Here is an 18203-nt window from a genome sequence, read left to right as displayed (position 1 = left end):
GGACATACAAATTGCAGATTAACATCATTGTATAAGGCTCTTGAATGATAAACTAGCACCTGTACAATGTTGCATTGTTGATAGTTGTGTTCCCAGTACATGAAAATCCTTTCCTATTGGATAAATTTTTTTTTGGTAGATTAGACCTGGTTGGCAAAAAGGAGGAGAAATTCTTCGTCATAAATTCAAAATTATTTGAAGAAAAATCCTTTCATACCTAAAGAGTCCATGTATGATGTTCATCTCTGCAATGGCAGCAAAATTAAAACATCTTTAGGGCCATTTAAGTACCCAGTTTCCCCAACACTCTGAACGTAAAGGACAAGTTGTTCTTTAGACAGAGAAACAGAATTATTTGAGGTTTCTAGCTGTGACAGAACTATAAAGGATTGCTGTTGTACTGGATTTATTAACACAAAATGGTACTTCTCTGGATTATTTCATGTTTGGCTGAAACTAGGATTAATCTTTTGAATTGTTAATAAAATAAACACATTAGACAATGTGCATACTCTATTACTTTACCTCATACCTTAATGGTAATGCACTCCCAGTGTTTTTTCATCTGTAGGCTGACTCTTCCATCCTGTAACACTTCCAGACTTGATTTGATCCCCCATTAAATTCTGTGAATGCAAAATAATAGCATTAAAAATACTTTTTCAATAGACATAAAATCGAAAAGTACCTAATCCATGTTTCATGTTGAACTTGTGCCATATCTTGGTTTCCGTACCACACCCATTTTCGGCCCAAATACGGTCCCACAATTGTTCACTTCCTTCACTGCATGGGCTTATTACTAACGATTCTTTTTGTGCAGCACTAACAGAATTTAAATTTAACACACTGTCAGGTGGTAGACTGAATAACTAAACAATAAATAATTGTTCGTTAAAATTCTATACTTATTTTGAATTCTTATTTGAAAAGTTTAGGTACCTGACTGTGTTCGCCTAATGCCAATTCATCCTCATGTTCAGTTAGGTTTGAGTTTGGAAAAACCTCCTTCACTGTTTGGAAACTGTTCCGTTCCAATTTGTTCTTTTCCCCTAGCTGAGCTTGTAGACTCAAACTTTGAGCTACAAAACACAAATGAATAAAAGCAAATAAATAGAATCATTATGTATTAGGCCTTACCATCCTTAGCTTTGCTGTTATCTAATATTTTGTGCTGTTGCAATAATTGAGCCTGCTGGTCCATAATTTGATCTCATAAACAATAATTAATAATTCAAAACAAATATAATAATGTTTATACTTACCATCCTTTTGTTGTATTATCTTATCCATTTTTCAATTGTTCCTCCAGCCACGCGTTATTCTCCATCCACGCTACTGAACTAACTGCGAATGGCATCCAATGGAATGAAATTGCCTACGCCAGAAATAATGAGTCTGAGCGGTAGATGGCTACGTGTCGGAAAAAAAGAAAAAAGTGCGATTTTTTATTTTTTTTCCGCCATTTTTTTTTTTTTTTTATGTAAAACGGATTGCCATATAAAACGGATTGCCATAGGCGTATGGCTATCCGTTATACCCTAAAAAATTTTTTCCTGTTTTCTCCATCTACCGGTCACATTTCTAATTAATTGTCTAGATGCACCTCACCGAATATTTCTGCAGAGCGAAGGCCGATTTTTTATTTTTGGGTGGGGGGGGGCATAATGGATTGCCATCTATTGGGGGAAACCGCATCATTGATGTTCATTTCAGCTGTTTTACACAGAAACGCTATTGTAATATTTGTAAACACGAAAGTCGAAAATGAAATTATCTGCAACCTTACCTGCTATAAATTAATATCAGCTTGATTAGAAGTTTTCAACAAGGATAACGAGGTACTCTGAAGAGAAGCTGCTAAAAATCTCACAAATTTGTAAGGGTCAAGAGAAAAGCTTTAATTATCCGAAAGCGTTGCTTTTCTATCTCGTCATAGTCCCTATTGGGAAATTAAAAAACCGAAATAGGCGAATAGAACCAAGACGATCATGCCGCCTAAACGATTGCCAGTACGCGAGGTATTTTGTGTCTTTCCTCTTAGCTTCTTAATGTTATTTCCATTACAATGTTAAAGGCAGTGGGTAAAAAGCCTCCTGCACTTGCAAGGCAGGTTGTAGAAACTCCGGTGCCAAGTTCATCCATGTCTGACGAACAGACTAGAATAAATGACGAAGAATTAGCTTGGTGTATTCACCAACTCAAATTGTCCTTAAATGCCAAGAAGCTGACATCCAAACAAAGTTGATTCTTTTGTTCTATTTTCAAGCTGTTTCAACAAGCTAAAAAATAAAAATCATTTTGTTTTTCAGTGGATGCAATTAGAAAGGATGTTGCTATCCTTGAAAATCCCCATGAGTTATTAGTGAAAAAAAGATGTATTATGAAAATCAGTCTTGGAGATTATCGAAAAAAAATGGAATTAGAAAAAAGAAAAATTCCTTTAGGTATATTCAGAGTCATCATGTTTAGTTAACGTGGGGAAGTCTTCTTAAACAGCATTCAATTTTAGGTTTAGAAAATGCTGCTATTGCAACGGTTTCAACAAGTACTGGAAAGTTTATGAGGAAATCCCACCCAGCTGTTGCAGAGGAGAAACAAAAACTCAACTTTCAGCTGCCAGAAAATAGTTTTAGATTCAATTTTGATAGGGATAAAAAAGAATGAATAAAAGTTGCACATCAAACTAGTTTATTACCAATTTTTAAATCTATAAAGGCATCTGTCATTTCCTTCCATATAAATGTTTATTCAAAAGGATTCTGTTACCATTTTCGTCATACAATGATGGGTTTCTCTTGAAAGTAGGATGAGGTTGCTGTTTTTTAAACAGATCTTCTTTTGCTATCCTGATGATGCTCTCCACATGTGATTTGGCTTCAAATTTGTCAGCTTCTTTGACCTGTGCCATTAGTTTCATCTGAAATTCTTTTTCTTTTTTGGTTTTTCGTTTCAGAGCCATTCTTCTGTATTCAAATTTCCTCACTTTTCTTAGCTTCTTCAGCTTGTGCTTTTTCATTTTCCTCCGTCTAATAACGATCATCCGTGCAGCTTGCTTTTCCACCTGTGGTTTATCTGGGCTACTAATTGGTGATGATGATGATGATGATGATGTTGGTAGATGCTGAGGCACTTTCCATAAGTCAAGAATATTTTTTCCTTCATTTTTTTCATAGGTGGTTGGGCTTATTTTCGGCATCAGTGGGACAAGGAGGTTTGGAGTTATTTGCCCAAAAATGTTTGGAGATCCACATTGTTGCATAGAAAGACACCCTATGGGAAGTGTTTTGAGATAATTTTTGGCAAAGTCACAGTAGAAATGTTAAAACTTACTCATGGAAAGTAATGGGCGAATTGGCCGACAATGAGTGCTAGACAGAAACCTGCCGACGTTAAAAACATTGCGGAGCATCATCACTGATTTCTTTCCTGCCTTTTTTTCCTTTCCCGGTCAGAATATACGAATTCCTTCTAATGGTATGGTGTCATGAAGTAGTAGTGACTACACTTAAAACATACTTCCACGTAAAACAATAATTGTATTGTTCGTCTGCTACCAAACAAGGCTGTCGTCGACTTGTAGTTGGGATAATCGATTGAAGTAGACGTTCTACGAGAGATCTAGTCGCATGTAAGATCCCCGATAGACAAATTTACTGAATCACTTCAATGAATTTTGGATTCCCAAGAATGTTTTTTTTCAATACTTTTGCGGACATCTACAAGACAGCCCCCAATTTTTTTAATTCCTTGATGTTATTCATGTTTTGCCATCACGATATTTTTCTCTTACTATAAGTACTTTTTCACTATAAGTTACCATTTCCGGTGTCCTTCTAGGTACCCACATCACAGCATATTGACAAAAAATTCTTCTTAAACATCCAAAGTTCTCAATTTAAAATTGACGTCTTAATTGCGACATTGCTTAGGCGCCATGTGGCTTCGTAGTTCTTTCTGATAAAATGTTTCCTACTTTTGCTACACATACAAAAAGGACGCTCGACGCTTCTAACATGATATGTTATCCACGACGTCATGAGATACGATATTGTCATTTACGTACGCTGAAGTGCCTATGGACTAGAAGGTTAGCCAATGATTTTCTTCCAACTTTATTTGTTTAAAAATGTGACTTACCGCAGTTAATGGCGACAAATGTCAAAAAAATGACATGTATTTTAAGAATGACAAATCAATTTGAAACATAATTACGATCAGGATTCAACAAGCATCTCCCACCGAGGTCGTGAAAATGGGATTCGAGTAAAGGATGCACCGATGTGCATGCTGAGACTTTCAAAGTTCGTCTTTGCTTAAATCGTCTAAGTCAACATCGGATAGATCGATTTCTTCTTCTACTTCAAGCTGTCCATCCTTTCCATCCCATGGAGGAATTGTTTGTACGGTAGGTATAGCAGCTCCCTTGACAGGGAACGTTGAACCTCGTCCATAAGACAAGTCTCGCAAATACTCGTTGATTCCGTCATACCCGAACGATCCTCGCAGTATGGAATATTTCAGCTTTTTCGAGCTGAACACGGACATGGCAGGATAACCAAAGCCACCTAAACCTAGAGCATCTTCTAATTCCGGCAGTGCACCAGCCTCCGACCAGACCCACCTATCAAACAATGAAACAAAAAAAAACTCATTACAGTACATGCACAATGCGGGGATAACGTTAAAAATTTATAAAACGCTTACCCCCACATCTTCTGCTTGTACTTGTCACCAAGAGCAGTCAAAGTTTTCAGGTAACCATTACGACAATCTGACTGGCAATCCAAAATGTTGGGTAGAATTGCAACGATGCAAAGAGGATGTTCGACGCAGTTAGATTTCATCACATCTTCGCTAGTCAACTGCTTGATTTCTGGTGCAGGAATATTTTCGGCAGCTTTGTTGGACGCCCAAGTGACTATATCACTGGCTGTCCGGCCTCCATCATATTCTTCCGCTGAAGAAACGGTTTTGGGTCCAGCTGGAAAGAACTTGATTGTGGGGAAACCCTGAATACCATACTGACTAGCCTTTGCTGTGTGGACAGTTGCATCAAGGGCACCTAATTTAACTTTTCCTTTCAGCTCTGTTGCTGCTTGAGCCCAATGGGGAGCCAAATTTTTGCAATGACCACACCAAGGGGCATAGAATTCTACCAACCAGATGTCATCTGATTTCAGGACTAGTTTGTCGAAGTTATCATCTGTCAGTTCAATTACATCATCCTTGCTTGAGCTTGAAGTTTTCTTTTTTCCTCCCATTTGTCCCTCAACTTTCTCTTTGGCAGCTTTTAAGGCAGCTTCCACAATACCCTGAGCTGTTCTTTGGCCATTAAAGTCATCTGGTTTGTTTTTGTTGCTTCCAAATATTTTAATGGTAGGAAAGCCTCGAACACCATACTGACCACCCAAAGACTTGTGTTCATCAGCATCAACTGCTCCAACTTTAACAACACCCTATGCAAATAAACATTAAGTAAGTTGATTCAATAATACTTGTTAAATAGGCATCTACACCTTTAATGCTGAAGCAGCTTTTGTGTACTCGGGTACGAGTGATTTGCAATGACCGCACCATGGAGCATAGAATTCCACAACCCACACTTCATCACTGTTGATAACAAGCTTATTAATATTGCCCGGTGTAAGTTCAATGACTTCTGAACTGGAAGGATACAAAGCGTGAGCCAAGCTCACAAAACAAATGGCAAGCCAGTAGAAAGCTATTATGTAAAATTGGTAGTTAGTAAAAAATGTTCAGAAACGCATGACATAGAATACACTACCTATTTTAATCATCTCCGTACGTATATTTCTACCACGCGTAAATTTGTGTACTTAGAAGACGAGAAATGAAGTAAAACTGCCGGTTAGCGACCGACCTGAAATCAAAGCATCGTCGTCTGAGAACTCTTGGAGATTTTGACACGTAGTCGCTCCCCCTAAACACGTATGATAATGCCATTGGTCAACACCAAAAAGGCGGTCTGCTTGAAATCGACTATGGTAGCCTACCTCAGAATTGGCGCAGTAGTTGTATAGCACACTATTTTGAGGTTGCAGAGTAATGCAATCCATTTCTTCAAACTGCACTTTATCTTTCGTTTTCTTATAAATTAGTTACAACGTTTTCGCGTCCATCCAATTCGGAAACCAAAGAAAAAAACAAACAAAACCTAGCAGTTTGATATTGTTAACGCATTTATCATGTTTAATAAAAATTCCAGCTATATTCACTCATTAGGTTTCAAGACTTCTCCAAAACTTGACGGCTATTTCTTCTCACGCAGAAAATGTATTCATGAAGTGCTTGGCCGTTCAAAAATAAACTCATAGTTTCATTAATACCATTTTCTTGATTTGATCAGCCATATTCTTTGCCAGTAATGTGACTTAATCTTTATGGTATTTAATGGCCATTTGTCCCTTTTTACGACGCAAAACTGTTATTTATTCACTGTAACTTTTTCTTCGTGGCAGCAGTGTGTTGTTCCTAACGTTCGCCTATGCATCTTGACTACTTTGCGTTTAATTGTGGTGGAACTGTAAAGCTCGGGTCCAACTCCATAATATTAATAAGGACCATGGCTACAAGATGGCTATCGTTCAGTTGCCATACTGAGGGTCGTTCCTAAACAACGAGCCTCATAACGGTGAAACATCGAAAATACTCTTTTACCCTTCTCTAGTTCTTTCTTTCTGTCTTCTTCCCGACCTCTTTAACACGTTAGTTAGATTTTTTTTTGTCTCTCTCGCATGCAGAAGTAGTCAGCACCGGAAATTAATGATCGTTTGTTAACAATAACCATCTAACTGCAGAAAATCTTGCAATCCAGTCTATCAAAAAGCGCAAATCAAGTAGTCACCGTTGCATATTGCGTTCTACGAACTACAATGTCATCTACCAATGAGGAGATCTTGCATTATCAGAGAAAAATCCTGAAGTATGGTTCAGATTCCAAAGTAAGTTGAAAAATTGTTGCATTCATTCACCTAATCTTAAAATTAATGATAATTAATTTATTTTAAACTTAAAGGTGATGCTTCATTGTTTGAACAAATTGACAAAACTACCTATTGGGGTTGAACATCTTCAAGCAACTGGTATTGGGCGGACAATCAATGGCATGAGGAAAGCAGAAGGAGCTGTGGGAGAAGAAGCTCGCTCTCTTGTCAGTAAATGGAAAGAAATAGTTGCAGCAGAAGATAAAAGTGATTCCGATCATCAAGAAGAAGAAAGCAGCCATCACCAGTTAGAAGCAACAAATGACAATCTAAACATGTCACCCAATGAGCATAAAAAAGACAAGGATGTGAAAAAAAAGGAATCTCATAAGGACAAATCTAAAGATGAACCTATTCCAACATCAAAAAGCAAAAGTAGTTCATCAAAAGAAAAATCAAATGAAAAACATACCTCTAAATCAACCAAGGTATCCGAAAAACATAGGGATTCTAAGGATGGTGAATCATCAAAGTCAAGCTCCAAATCATCCCGAAAGAGACATCACTCACAGGAAGACTCTAACAGCACAGCAGAAGATGAAGACGGTGATGAAACCCCAACGCAGAGCTTTGCTGATGTTCTCGGTAGCATTAAAACTATCAGTAAAAAGAAAAAAAGTAAAGATAAGGAAAAACGTAGTTCAGAGAGGAAAAATAGTTCTTTTGTGCCGCCGCCGATTCCTGAATCATCGATAGTATCGAAACCAATTTTTGCACCCCCCAAGTCTCTGGATATTCGGCCAACGGATTTCGAAATTTCTCCTCACTACAAACCGCTGCCACTTAAATTTGCTGCAGATCCTTTACCCTCATTCAAAGACAGAGCAAAAAGTTCGGAGGAAGCTTTAACTAGTGCACTTAGTTTTTCGCAAAAAGGAAATAGGTACGTCCAGTTTCATTTTTTGTCTCGTCTAAGAATTTAATATTTACTTATTTTGTATCTGTAGAACGAAAGTATTCTCAGGGAATCGTTCTAGTGGTCTGGCTTATGTTCCTAGTTTGTTCGATAGCTGCATCAGGGTTCTGCAACAAAATATAGACGGTAACATTGTTAAAGATAGCTTATCACAATTTTTTTTATGTTTCGTTTAAAGTTGTGTTTTCGTACTTCCTCAGCACTGGAGTACACAGGAGGAGTCCCATACGAACTTATCCGACCCGTACTTGAAAGGGCTAATTCTCAGCAGTTATACTTACTTGAACATCACAATGCATATTTGTTGGATGACACTGACGAGCTATGGAAGGTTCTTTGTCAAAAGGAATACAGGAAAGCAGTTCGAGAAGAAATGGAAACTTGGCGGGATTTATACGTGGTCCGTTACCTACTCGTATTTTTTTCTTTACAAATTTTCTATTTATGAATTTGGGGGCTCGACAGAGATGTCACGAGGAACGTGAAGCACGATTAAAGAGTCTAACGATAAATCACAAGCAATCCATGGCGAAAGCTACACCCCAGCGCACCACCAAGTTGGCTTACGTTGAAAGTGTGGCTAAAGCTCCGCGAGGCAAACTGGGTCAGGTATGTCAGTTATTGAAAATTCGGAGTTCTTCCTTCTGAAAATCATAAATGATGGTTCAAATTACGTGAAGGTTAAACCAGGGTCTTCCGCAGTTCTCGCAAGTATGACAAATGCCAAGTCTGGAGCTCGCCCATTTGAAGCCTCCACTAATCATGCTGCAAACGGAAGTACTGCAGTGGCAGAAGTAGTCAAAATGGCGCAGTCGTCTGCACCACGATCTTCCAGCTCGTCCAGCTCATCATGTAAGATACAGCCTCCTAGTTTTAAAAGCTCAGAACATGACATAAGATTAATATTTATTTTCTTCCTTTAAGCTGCGGCCAAGAAACCAAAGGTTGCACCATTGATGCAAAAGACCTTGAAAGCTCTGAAAAATCGCTATCGTCGATAAGTCATTTTTAGGGATTTTTGGAAGTTCTTTTTCAGGCGTCGAAACTGTGCAACAGTCAGTTAAAGGATGTCAACGACTTGATAGAAATTTCATCATTTTTGCCCGAGTCGAAAAACAAAACTGTCATTGGGACTGTGTTATACATGTTTGAGGATACCCCTTGTTTTCTTTCACTTGTGCGTGCGCGTGTAAAAAACCGAGCGTCGAAAAGTTTTTATAGCCACCCACCAACCCATTAATTATCAAGGTATAGGGTGCTTTACTGTAGCAGGACATGAAAAAATAAATGAACTTTTCATCGGATACGAGAATAAACTTCCACAGAAATTAACTGTGTTTGATGAATTTCTGGGACACTAAAAACACTAAACCGAGAAAAAATATAAGAAGATAAATATTTACAGGTAGCTTAATCCGAAGCAGCGATGCAGACCAAAGTTGATTGGTTACCACGACCAAGGTGTACGATTTTCGTGGGTGACGACACTGAATACGATGCAATCTCTTGCTGTGATAGTTGCGATGAAGGAACGGAATGCTGGGTAACATTCCAGACCCGTATGTTACCGTCAGCACTGTATGACGCAAGAACACTCTCAGAGATCCAGACTAATCCATGGATGACATCGTGATGGCCAGCATAGTCATGAAGGATAGACCCAGCAGCAACATCCCAAACCTTAACGCGATGATCCTCACCTAAATAAAAAACGAAAAAAGAACATGACAGAAAGCAAATGAATAAGCACAGGATAGTGATAGCATCTATAAGACTACCAGCTGAAGCTAACAACTTTCCACAAGGACTGAAAGCAACGGCTAAAACTGTGCCACGGTGGCCAACCAATATGCGAACTGTTTTGCCTTCTGTGACATGCCACATACGGACGGAACTATCAGCAGAACCCGTAGCCAAGTAAAGTCCATTTGGATGGAAAGTCACACACTGTAAGAAAAACATGGAAAATTAGTTTCACATAAAAAATTTAAAGAAAAAAAACGATTATACATCAACATCGGCAGTATGGCCGGCTAGAATCCGCAAGGGGAAAGTGCGATCAAACATCCAAATTTTGGCAGTACGATCTTGGGATGCAGACGCAAAGTACTGGCTCTGTTGCGAGATATCCATGGCCCACACGGGGTAAGTGTGTCCTCGATACACTACTGCATTTTCCATGGATGACATATCCCAAAGCCTTAACGTCGTGTCATCGCTACAGCTAAGCATGTGAGTGTTATTAGGCGTGAACTGCGTGGCATACACAGGACCAGAATGTCCCAAACATATAGAAAGGGAAGAATCCGGTTCCAGTGGGAATGTTAATGGCGAAGCAACGGGATGATAAAGGCCGATGGCGCAGGATTCAGAGAGATTTGATCGATTAACATTCGAGACGGACAGAGATCGGAGTTCTTTAACATCCCAGATTGCCACGGATGAATCTTGAAACCCACAGGAGAGATAGCCTTGGCAAGGTGAAGCAGAGGCTGCACTCATTCTCCTTTGTCCTGTGTCGATGGAATATAACTTCAATAACGGGGCAGTGGGTGGAAGTTCTTCCAATCGAGAAATGGCAGCCATCAAATCCTGCACTTCTTCCATATTTGACGAGTCCTCCTATTTTTAATTAGAGTTAGTGATTCCTAAATGAACATGAACTTGAAATACTAAAGAAAAATTGCTTACCTGTGACTTCGAAATTGTTTGAGAGGGATCGCTCGAGTCGATTTTCGTTTTCATGATGTTGATCTCCAAGGTGGTGTTTAGTAGTTGTTGCAAAAACGGGTGTTCATTGCTTCCAATATAACTATGAAGTATTTCATATGGTTCTTGGGACAACTCCAGAATAAAATGACTGAAAAAGTAGTCATGTAGAAAAGTTAGCAGGTAAATACTGTGAAAATTGCATTTTACCTTGTATTTTCAGAACAAAATCTTTCAGCCATTTTCCGGAGTTCAGGCACTTTGAAAAAGTTTGACTGGTTGCGGGTGTAAAACCCTCTTGCTCCGCTTGTGTTGCCACTGACATTAAGTTTTCTATATAGTGAAATAAATGCAGGAAAAAGAATTTCATCTATTTCAATTCGAGCACCATCATCTAGAGATTCCACCCATGCCTTCAGTCTAAAACATATCCCATACAAGATTAGAAATAAACCATATAAAATTTCCAGAATTATATTACTTTGAGAATTGAAGATCTGCTTCTTGTTCAGTTAGGCTGAAATTTTGTATGGAAATGATCTTCTGACTCCATATTGCTGAGTTTTCAAATTGTTCGGCGGTCTGCTTCAACTTTAACTTGCTCTTTTTAAGAACATCAGAATCCTGTATAGAGAAACACAGTGTCAGCCATCAGAGTAAAGAAGAAAACAGGATGGATCAGATACTGTGCAATTCCGCTTTGAAAGATGTCTACCGGCAGCATTAATAATGCTTTCGTATTTAGATCTTTTCATGTTTCCTCCAAAAATGGAACAAGTCTGCTCCATGTTCTCCCTCCAACAACCAAAACAACATTGCACTACGTTCCTATGACAACCTCCGACGAAGGTGCCATTTAGCAATACATAAATAAACTTTGATATTTCCGCGAGACAAACAAAACAAAATATCTATAAAACTATTAGACTTTTTGTAAATCGTTATTATATAAAAAGAAGTCCACGCGGTAAAATTTGTTCTAACTTTTCAAGTAATGGTAATCGATTTGGATACCTATCGTCTGCTCTTAGAAACAGGTCAGTGCGATTCAAGACACGGACAAAGTTGGAAGTTCCAGACGTGTACGGACGAAAGCGCAGTAAGAGTCCTTTGTATACATTTTACCTATTTTAAGTAGATTTTCTATCTTTTTTATCGATTGCGACTTGCATCAGCATTAGGGGTAGACTCGTAGATCTATTGAAAATAGTTAGCATCAATATTTGTTCTTTGTTTGATGGATCTCTTTTGCCAACGTTTGTCTTTTAAAGTGAGAACCTGCTCGAGCTTTGAAGGGAAGGCATACGATCGGGAGTATATAACCTTGGATATTGAAGTCGACGTTTCTTTAAACTATGAAAGTGCTTAAAAAACCCACAGACGTTGTAAAAGAACATATCGGAGTGTAATCTTTCAAAATTATCATAGTTTTCTCACTCTGTTTCAGTATTGACGTTTCGTCGAGTGACAAAGAGCCTGTGCGCAACTGTTTATCCCGAAATAAAATGCACGACAAACCCCTTTTTCACCCACCAATTGATAAAAAGAATCAATACCAGCAAAGACCCACTTTGAATATCTGTGACGTTGGTACTTTTATTTGGTTCAACCTGTATATATTCCCTTTTAGTTAAACTTTCGGTTCGACCCCCTCAGTAACAAAGAACTAGTTTTGGCAGCTGGCACATGGAGACCTCCCCCGAAAAAAGCCTTTTTCCCTTTAAACGACGATGACGAGGTGCGCATCAGCTGATCCGCTGTTGCTGCCCTCTCTTTGTTTCTTGCCCCCGTGCCGCATGCAGGGCCAGTTATTTCGCCCCGAGCCGTTGTGGACCCAACTGATCTCTTGCTTCATCGTCGAGGCCCCCCAAACCAAACAGAGTCGAGGACATCAGCCATGAGCTATTGTGCGTTTCCTGCCATCCTCTTTCTTTGCTCTTTAAAAACCCAACGAGAAAAGGGGAAAAGAAGGAAAGACAAAAAAAAAAAAAAAATCAATGGCCTATTATCAATGCCGGATACAAGGACCGCAGTTGCTAAGGCGACCAAATTACCGTTACATGCGGACTGACACCTTTTCTCAGACTCTTTTTAAGTATCCTTTGCTTCAAAACAATTGAGGGTTAGTTGGTTAACTCATGAATAGTCGATTTTACTTGCAAGTCGGGGTTGAGAGAAAGTTTTGATTTCGAAAAAAATGAAACCATTTTTCTTTGCCTTATTTAGTAGCTCTCTCTTGACGCTCATTGGAGATGTTCGGGAATTGTTGAATCGAAAACTTTTCAAAGATTTAATGTTTACCAAATGTCCGGGTCTTTGTTATCCAAGTAGATAAAATTCTGTTCACGTGGCTCTCACGCCGTATTTTTGTTTTCATTTTTCTTGTTGACGAAGCTCGACTCGTTTTTGTTCTGGCCTCGGGACTGGGTTAGGTAATCGCGACCTGAGCTACCGACCAGATCTTCGAGCCCCGCCTTTCAGCCTTTCGTATTCCAAAAGAGGCGGAGCTGTCGAGCTTTAGAATCGAAAACAAAACAGCAATGATAGAGGGGCGTGCGATAGAATCACGTGAGTTGTTGGCATCAGGTTCGTTCAACTTGAAGGGGGAAAGGTGGAGGCCTACTGTTTGCCAACAGCAGCTGCACGCTAAAACGCAAACCCACACTTTATTTTGTTCCCTAGATTCTGTACGCTCTGTAGAGAGGCCGAGAACGCGAACGGGATCCCACAGCCTTTCTTTTTTTCTCGTTTAAGAAAGGAAAAGAAGGAAAAAGAGAGACGAGGACGAACCTAAAATAGTCGACCGACGAATGGTCGGTAGCAAGCAACGGCTGATGAAAGCCTTGAACGGTTGAAAGAAGGGAACGAATTGAAAGACCAAAGAGAGAGGAGAGCAAGAATGATTGCTTTGTGCCAAAAAGTACGGTGAAATTAGGTTTGTCTCTCTCCCTTTCTTTTCGGTTGTCGACACGACTACGAAAAGGTGCTGGTTTCCGCCCGGCCACAGATAACAGATGCGACTTTCTTTCCAACCTGAACGAGAAATAGAGAGAGGGAAAGAGAGAGAAAAAAGAAATGGATGGAAATATTAAGGATAACGCGATAGGAACAAGAGAGAGTTACGTCACTGGAGCGTCCATGGACGTCGTTATTTGATAGAGTTCAGGCCACCTAGCGGTCGTCTCATTTCCATCCTATTAAAGCATATCCTGCTGCTGTTCCTGTAGTATTCACGATTGCCATCTACAAACAAAGAAAAAAAAAACAGCAATAACTGACAATTTAGAAGTGAAAAATTGGCACAGTTAACCGGATGTTTTTCTTCGTTCTCCCCGTATCATATTTCTGCAATTACGACAGACCTGAACGCCATGGCTCCTACGTGGGCGTGCATCAGCAAGTGTAGAGCTAAGCGATGACGTCAGCCAAAAACTTGGACGTCATCCAAAACAGTTTTTGGTTGCGTCGACAGTTGATACCTTAGGCCCGGAACTTTCCTCCTCTGTTAAAATAAGAAAAAGAAAACATTGAATGAATACATAATTTTCTTTTTTTTTTTTTTTTTTTTTTACCAGCTGCAAATTGCAATTTTTTGTAAGAGATAAAAAAAATTTGAGGTCGTTGGCTTCACCTGCTTATGGCACCTAGATAAGCGAACATTAAAAAAAAAAAAAGCAAATAGAAGTAAAACAATTATGATGTTGCGAAAACCACGTGATCACAGTGTGGCTCCAATGATTGTTCATGTCTGCAGGGATTCTCTTCTGTGATCACGTAATAACGGTCTGGTTTCGTTTACAGGTGGATTGGTCATGTATGGATTTCGGCAACCTGGTCATTTGTTCTCGGAGGTTTTCGTTGTCGTCCAGACTTGACGACAACGTGACTGGTCTCGATTGCGGCTGTTTCAACATCTATCCATCGGCCAGTCGATCGTGTGAACTGTCCAACCGAGTAGTGATTGCGGATTAGACACAGAGACTTTTGTTTTCTTTTTCTGTTTTTGGTGGAAAGTTGATCGAGAGAGAAACGGGAAAGTTTTGCGATACGAGAATGCATGCCAGGCTGGCTGAAGAGAACGAGCCGGATCCGTTGGACGTCTTTTGCGACCTGGGCACGCTCATATTAGAAGCGCGAGTGCCCGGGCGCGGAGATAGCGGGCGCGGTTACGGAGAGGGCCCCCATTGCCCACCTTACTTCAGTCACGCCCAGCTCAGCAGCAATACAAACAACAACAACAACAACAATCATCACAACAATAATGGAAGCCGGCCCGGCCAGCATGTCTGCTCGCCCGACAAGCTACACTGTCAGCGATTCCAACATCTTCGCAAACACGCATCCTTGCTGGGCAAGAACGGCGTGCCACTGTGCGTCGAGGTACGATAACATAAAAAGAAACTTGGTTTTTAAATAAGTTTGAGGGACGAAAAAGAAAAATGATCTCTGACCTTGCAGGTTTTGGTGGGGCCTGAATGTTGCCACGGTTCTCAACGAGCCAAACAAGTTGAAGTAACGTGCACGCCCGATCCAGACTTTCTCCTCCTGGAACGTTGGACCGTCACGTGCTCGCCAAAAAAGTATGCTCTCGCACGTTTTCTCTATTCCAATCACGATACTTGACGACGTTGGTTGTAAAAACAGCTAAGCGTAGAATCACAAAAGCTTTCGCTGATTTGCTACCATTACGCGCATTTAACTGAATCGTTCGGATATGTCCAGTTCACTTGGCTTACTTTTGTCTTGGTTTGTGAAATCAGAGATGGGGAAGCAAGCATTGCTGGCATCTGTTTGGTCCAGGCCGTCCGCTCTTTTCTCCATTTTTCGCAATTGAGTGCCTGGTTGAATAAGAGCAGCGGATCTCGTCCCCAGCAGCTGCTCTATCGGGTGACTATGCCCGGCCAGGCTTTTGCCTCCAAATTCGCATCCAAACCAGTCGAGCATCACTTCCCCTTGGCACACGTTGGCCGACTAGCCACACATGCAATCAAAGTCCGTTCTTCTGTTTTTCTTGTTTCCGGAACTGAATTAACCATCGTAATAATTTTCTTCCTGTAGGTTTCCGTCAGCTCGCTTCCTAGGACGGATGTAATTCCGCATGTTCATTGCGGCAAGTGCCGTTTTATCACGCCCAAGCAGAATGCGGATGTGGGCCAGCGACAGTTGCAACCAAAACAGGACAGCAGCAGTTGTCTGGGCGAAGGTCTCCTCGATATGCCTCCAGCGCAATTACGCCTCCAACGCCTCCAGCGTTCCCGTTCGCGATCCAGTTCGCCGTCTTTCGGATCCATCAGACTTCTCCATCCGGCGTACAGGGCACCACCGCAGCCGCCCTCTAATGGCAGTACAAAGAAACTACTGGACGATCGGATGCGTATCGATTGCAACCGAATCGGGAAACACGACTGCAAATGTGGCAAAGAGGACGTCGACGTGGTCGATTTGAAGTTGCCGGCGGGTCACGGTGATCGATGGGGCCATGACTTGGAGCGAGGGCGACGTGGACTGGATCGAGAACCCGGGCCGACTGAACGAGGCCGGAGTCGACGGTCTCGTAAAGACTGTTTTGCTGATAAATTACTTATTGAAGCGGAGTCAAAAGAGCCGGAAATGGCTCCAGTTCTTCAGGCAGGAAAGAATGTGCCAACAACGGATGACAAACTGCGTTTTCAGCGGTCGCTTAACTCTGCGGCTTCTTTGCTGTTCCATACGACGACATGTACCTCCGGAACTGATTCCAAAACTCCCCGACTAGGCCAACGATTTCCGCTCAACAAATTCCTCCGATCACCTCCGCTACGTATGTCTTCGTCGCCTCTTCTTGGCAGCTTTGAGGTTAGAAATAATTTCTTATCGTGGCATCCGTGTACTGTTATGTACCATCATTTTCCATGTTTCGTACACCAGGAATGTTTGTTAAACGGACGACTGGAACCCATGTCAACTGTGGAAGGATTCGGCGCTGAACTGGGCGCTAGCGGCTCGTTTTGTCCGTCTCACGAACTGCTACCCGTCAGCGTTTTCTTCTACAATATTGGAGGTCTTGGCGAATCGGATAAATCCGCTTCTCCATATTTGGCCCATTTAAATCTAGGCGCTAAAGGGTATAAATTATTATCAACAAGTACCCGGAGATCAAATGAATTAAACAATTTCGTTTGTTACCTGCAGATACCAAGTGCCGAGAAGGGGAACTGTGCAGCTGACACTGTTCAATCCACAGGGAACGGTTGTGAAGATGTTTGTCATTCTCTTTGACCTCACAGAAATGCCTCCCAATTCAGAGACATTTCTTCGCCAGCGGACCTTTTTCATGCCATCACACGAGACGGATGCATCTCCCGTGTCCGCCAAATGGCTCCGCTACCTCATTCATCTCAGGTATCCAGCTCACTTATCAATTAATAAAAAATCAATCCTGGTTAAATAATAATATTTTACCACTTCATCAGGTTCCGCAGTTCAAAGTCCGGTCGAATCCACTTGCACACTGACATTCGTATGATTGTACTGCGCAAGTCGGATGTCGACACGGCCTCGGCACATATTGCCGAGAGCTCTTACGAATGGAAGTCGTTTACGCGCGGCCCGTCCAGCCCACGCTTCTCCAGCCGCTAAAATAATACTTCGAGAAATATTGTCTCCTACAAAAAAAAGAAAAAAAAATCTATCGCAATTATGTCATGCAAAAATTTGTCTGCAACATTGTGTGTGTGTGTGTGTTTCGGTCAGCTGTGATATCTTGTCTCGGGTGGCTGCGAGACCAAATCAGTTTTTTTTTCTTTCTCCTTCTTGTGGCTAACTGGACTCTCTTGTCTTTCACGTTGTTCCCCTGTTGTTGTAATTAATACCTTTCCGTCGCTCGTCAAGACGAATTCTATATTTAGAGAAAATGAAGATTTTTATCGTTTATAATGTGGAAGGGCGTGACGACGGATCAGAAGGCAAAAAGCCTTTGTATTCTTCTCCCCTTTCTCTCGTCTTTCTGTCTGGTGGATGTTTCTTTTGAGTAGAAATCGAACTAGTGTGGGGGAAAAGAGTAAGCAATGTAGCTGTTTGGGCTAGTCACTCTTCTTTCTCTTTCCCAACTCTATTGCGTATGCGTCAAACCAATCCGTTTGACTTTGATGCAATACGCCCTTTTTCTTTTTCTGCGCTTTCTTTTCGGTTACGTCTGATTTTCCCCTCTACTGAAACGTGTGGGTTATTTTACTTTTAGGAAACAAAAAAAGGAATGTAAAATGTGGACTATACACACTAGACTGTTTAAACAAAAAATTTGATTAGACAAATACCTGCTGAATATTTTCTTGCACTGACAACCCGATCCGAAATCTTACGAACTTCTATTTACCTCTGGTTTCTTCATTTGACTTGGGTGTGTATTAGTAGTAACTGTTTCAACCTCATAAAATTGATTGCGCTTCATGTGAGGAGAAGGGTCAGAAGAAAAATAATAATTATCCACGTCACCAAACAAAAGGGAAACAAACTCAAACCTGAAAACAAAATTAGAGATAGCTACACTGAAGAATGAGAGATTACGATATACCTCCCTATAAAGAGTAGCA

The 18203-nt window shown here is 40.7% G+C and overlaps 7 protein-coding genes across 10 annotated transcripts in view; 3 read left to right on the top strand and 4 right to left on the bottom strand.

Moving 5' to 3' along the window:
- Positions 1-553: 553 nt before the first annotated feature.
- Positions 554-1262, bottom strand: LOC130686765 (uncharacterized). Its single transcript, XM_057509926.2, has 4 exons — positions 1141-1262; positions 943-1082; positions 689-872; positions 554-626 (listed from the first exon to the last, which is right to left on the bottom strand). Exons 1-4 carry the CDS (start codon positions 1202-1204, stop codon positions 562-564), a joined length of 453 nt encoding a protein of 150 aa, XP_057365909.1. The 5' UTR covers positions 1205-1262; the 3' UTR covers positions 554-561.
- A 475-nt stretch (positions 1263-1737) lies between these two features.
- On the top strand, positions 1738-2686 carry LOC130686762 (UPF0488 protein CG14286-like). Of its 2 annotated transcripts, none has more exons than XM_057509924.2 (4): positions 1738-2012; positions 2078-2243; positions 2313-2447; positions 2513-2686. In XM_057509924.2, the coding sequence occupies exons 1-4, from the start codon at positions 1992-1994 to the stop codon at positions 2665-2667; spliced, it is 477 nt and encodes a 158-aa protein (XP_057365907.1). In that variant the 5' UTR covers positions 1738-1991; the 3' UTR covers positions 2668-2686. The 2 variants fall into 2 exon arrangements, with proteins under 2 accessions (XP_057365907.1, XP_057365906.1); XM_057509923.2 differs by having other exon boundaries at positions 1741-2021.
- The window catches only part of LOC130686759 (uncharacterized), a 44651-nt gene continuing 29122 nt past the window's right edge, over positions 2675-18203 (bottom strand). Inside the window, exons 2-3 of the mRNA XM_057509919.2 lie at positions 3334-3433; positions 2675-3273 (exon numbers count right to left, since the gene is read on the bottom strand). Coding sequence (XP_057365902.1) covers positions 2726-3273; positions 3334-3415 — 630 coding nt within the window. The 5' untranslated portion in view covers positions 3416-3433 and the 3' untranslated portion in view covers positions 2675-2725. The remainder of the gene's footprint in view (positions 3274-3333; positions 3434-18203) is intronic.
- LOC130686750 (protein disulfide-isomerase A6 homolog) lies at positions 4146-5947 on the bottom strand. The gene is made up of 4 exons (XM_057509908.2): positions 5789-5947; positions 5520-5725; positions 4708-5459; positions 4146-4624 (listed from the first exon to the last, which is right to left on the bottom strand). Exons 1-4 carry the CDS (start codon positions 5799-5801, stop codon positions 4300-4302), a joined length of 1296 nt encoding a protein of 431 aa, XP_057365891.1. The 5' UTR covers positions 5802-5947; the 3' UTR covers positions 4146-4299.
- On the top strand, positions 6640-9080 carry LOC130686742 (transcription elongation factor B polypeptide 3-like). Its single transcript, XM_057509899.2, has 7 exons — positions 6640-6965; positions 7040-7890; positions 7955-8049; positions 8124-8323; positions 8389-8532; positions 8604-8775; positions 8848-9080. Exons 1-7 carry the CDS (start codon positions 6897-6899, stop codon positions 8922-8924), a joined length of 1608 nt encoding a protein of 535 aa, XP_057365882.1. The 5' UTR covers positions 6640-6896; the 3' UTR covers positions 8925-9080.
- Positions 8569-18203, bottom strand: part of LOC130686735 (TAF5-like RNA polymerase II p300/CBP-associated factor-associated factor 65 kDa subunit 5L) — a 41658-nt gene continuing 32023 nt past the window's right edge. Inside the window, exons 2-9 of one of the 2 annotated variants that reach the window (XM_057509889.2) lie at positions 11319-11427; positions 11114-11256; positions 10843-11052; positions 10615-10783; positions 9934-10545; positions 9702-9870; positions 9327-9623; positions 8569-8803 (exon numbers count right to left, since the gene is read on the bottom strand). In XM_057509889.2, coding sequence (XP_057365872.1) covers positions 9334-9623; positions 9702-9870; positions 9934-10545; positions 10615-10783; positions 10843-11052; positions 11114-11256; positions 11319-11420 — 1695 coding nt within the window. In that variant the 5' untranslated portion in view covers positions 11421-11427 and the 3' untranslated portion in view covers positions 8569-8803; positions 9327-9333. Of the gene's footprint in view, positions 9624-9701; positions 9871-9933; positions 10546-10614; positions 10784-10842; positions 11053-11113; positions 11257-11318; positions 11428-18203 lie in introns of both variants that reach the window. The other variant, XM_059494166.1, reaches the window with a different exon arrangement.
- On the top strand, positions 11674-18060 carry LOC130686774 (atos homolog protein A-like). 2 transcript variants are annotated; one of them, XM_057509938.2, is made up of 8 exons: positions 11674-11731; positions 14434-15012; positions 15091-15212; positions 15393-15624; positions 15691-16467; positions 16540-16736; positions 16804-17013; positions 17085-18060. In XM_057509938.2, exons 2-8 carry the CDS (start codon positions 14686-14688, stop codon positions 17248-17250), a joined length of 2031 nt encoding a protein of 676 aa, XP_057365921.1. In that variant the 5' UTR covers positions 11674-11731; positions 14434-14685; the 3' UTR covers positions 17251-18060. The 2 variants fall into 2 exon arrangements, with proteins under 2 accessions (XP_057365921.1, XP_059350148.1); XM_059494165.1 differs by lacking the exon at positions 11674-11731 and having other exon boundaries at positions 14277-15012.

Source organism: Daphnia carinata, chromosome 2, assembly GCF_022539665.2.
Source record: "Daphnia carinata strain CSIRO-1 chromosome 2, CSIRO_AGI_Dcar_HiC_V3, whole genome shotgun sequence".
Taxonomy (NCBI): domain Eukaryota; kingdom Metazoa; phylum Arthropoda; class Branchiopoda; order Diplostraca; family Daphniidae; genus Daphnia; species Daphnia carinata.
This window is presented reverse-complemented; position numbering and strand designations above follow the sequence as displayed.

Excerpts from the sequence above, each read along its gene's own strand:
- LOC130686750 (XM_057509908.2), bottom strand. Across the intron at positions 5,460-5,519 it reads AAGCTGCTTCAGCATTAAAG|GGTGTTGTTAAAGTTGGAGC; the intron begins GTGTAGATGCCT and ends TTATTTGCATAG. Across the intron at positions 4,625-4,707 it reads TACAAGCAGAAGATGTGGGG|GTGGGTCTGGTCGGAGGCTG; the intron begins GTAAGCGTTTTA and ends ATTGTTTGATAG.
- LOC130686742 (XM_057509899.2), top strand. The coding sequence starts at position 6,897 with ATGTCATCTACCAATGAGGAGATCTTGCATTATCAGAGAAAAATCCTG. Across the intron at positions 8,050-8,123 it reads TCTGCAACAAAATATAGACG|CACTGGAGTACACAGGAGGA; the intron begins GTAACATTGTTA and ends GTACTTCCTCAG. Across the intron at positions 8,533-8,603 it reads CGCGAGGCAAACTGGGTCAG|GTTAAACCAGGGTCTTCCGC; the intron begins GTATGTCAGTTA and ends AATTACGTGAAG.
- LOC130686765 (XM_057509926.2), bottom strand. The coding sequence starts at position 1,204 with ATGGACCAGCAGGCTCAATTATTGCAACAGCACAAAATATTAGATAAC. Across the intron at positions 873-942 it reads CATTAGGCGAACACAGTCAG|TTATTCAGTCTACCACCTGA; the intron begins GTACCTAAACTT and ends TTTATTGTTTAG. Across the intron at positions 627-688 it reads CAACATGAAACATGGATTAG|AATTTAATGGGGGATCAAAT; the intron begins GTACTTTTCGAT and ends TTGCATTCACAG.
- LOC130686774 (XM_057509938.2), top strand. The coding sequence starts at position 14,686 with ATGCATGCCAGGCTGGCTGAAGAGAACGAGCCGGATCCGTTGGACGTC. Across the intron at positions 15,625-15,690 it reads TAGCCACACATGCAATCAAA|GTTTCCGTCAGCTCGCTTCC; the intron begins GTCCGTTCTTCT and ends TTCTTCCTGTAG. Across the intron at positions 17,014-17,084 it reads CGCTACCTCATTCATCTCAG|GTTCCGCAGTTCAAAGTCCG; the intron begins GTATCCAGCTCA and ends CCACTTCATCAG.
- LOC130686762 (XM_057509923.2), top strand. The coding sequence starts at position 1,992 with ATGCCGCCTAAACGATTGCCAGTACGCGAG. Across the intron at positions 2,022-2,077 it reads AACGATTGCCAGTACGCGAG|GCAGTGGGTAAAAAGCCTCC; the intron begins GTATTTTGTGTC and ends ACAATGTTAAAG. Across the intron at positions 2,448-2,512 it reads AAAAAGAAAAATTCCTTTAG|GTTTAGAAAATGCTGCTATT; the intron begins GTATATTCAGAG and ends ATTCAATTTTAG.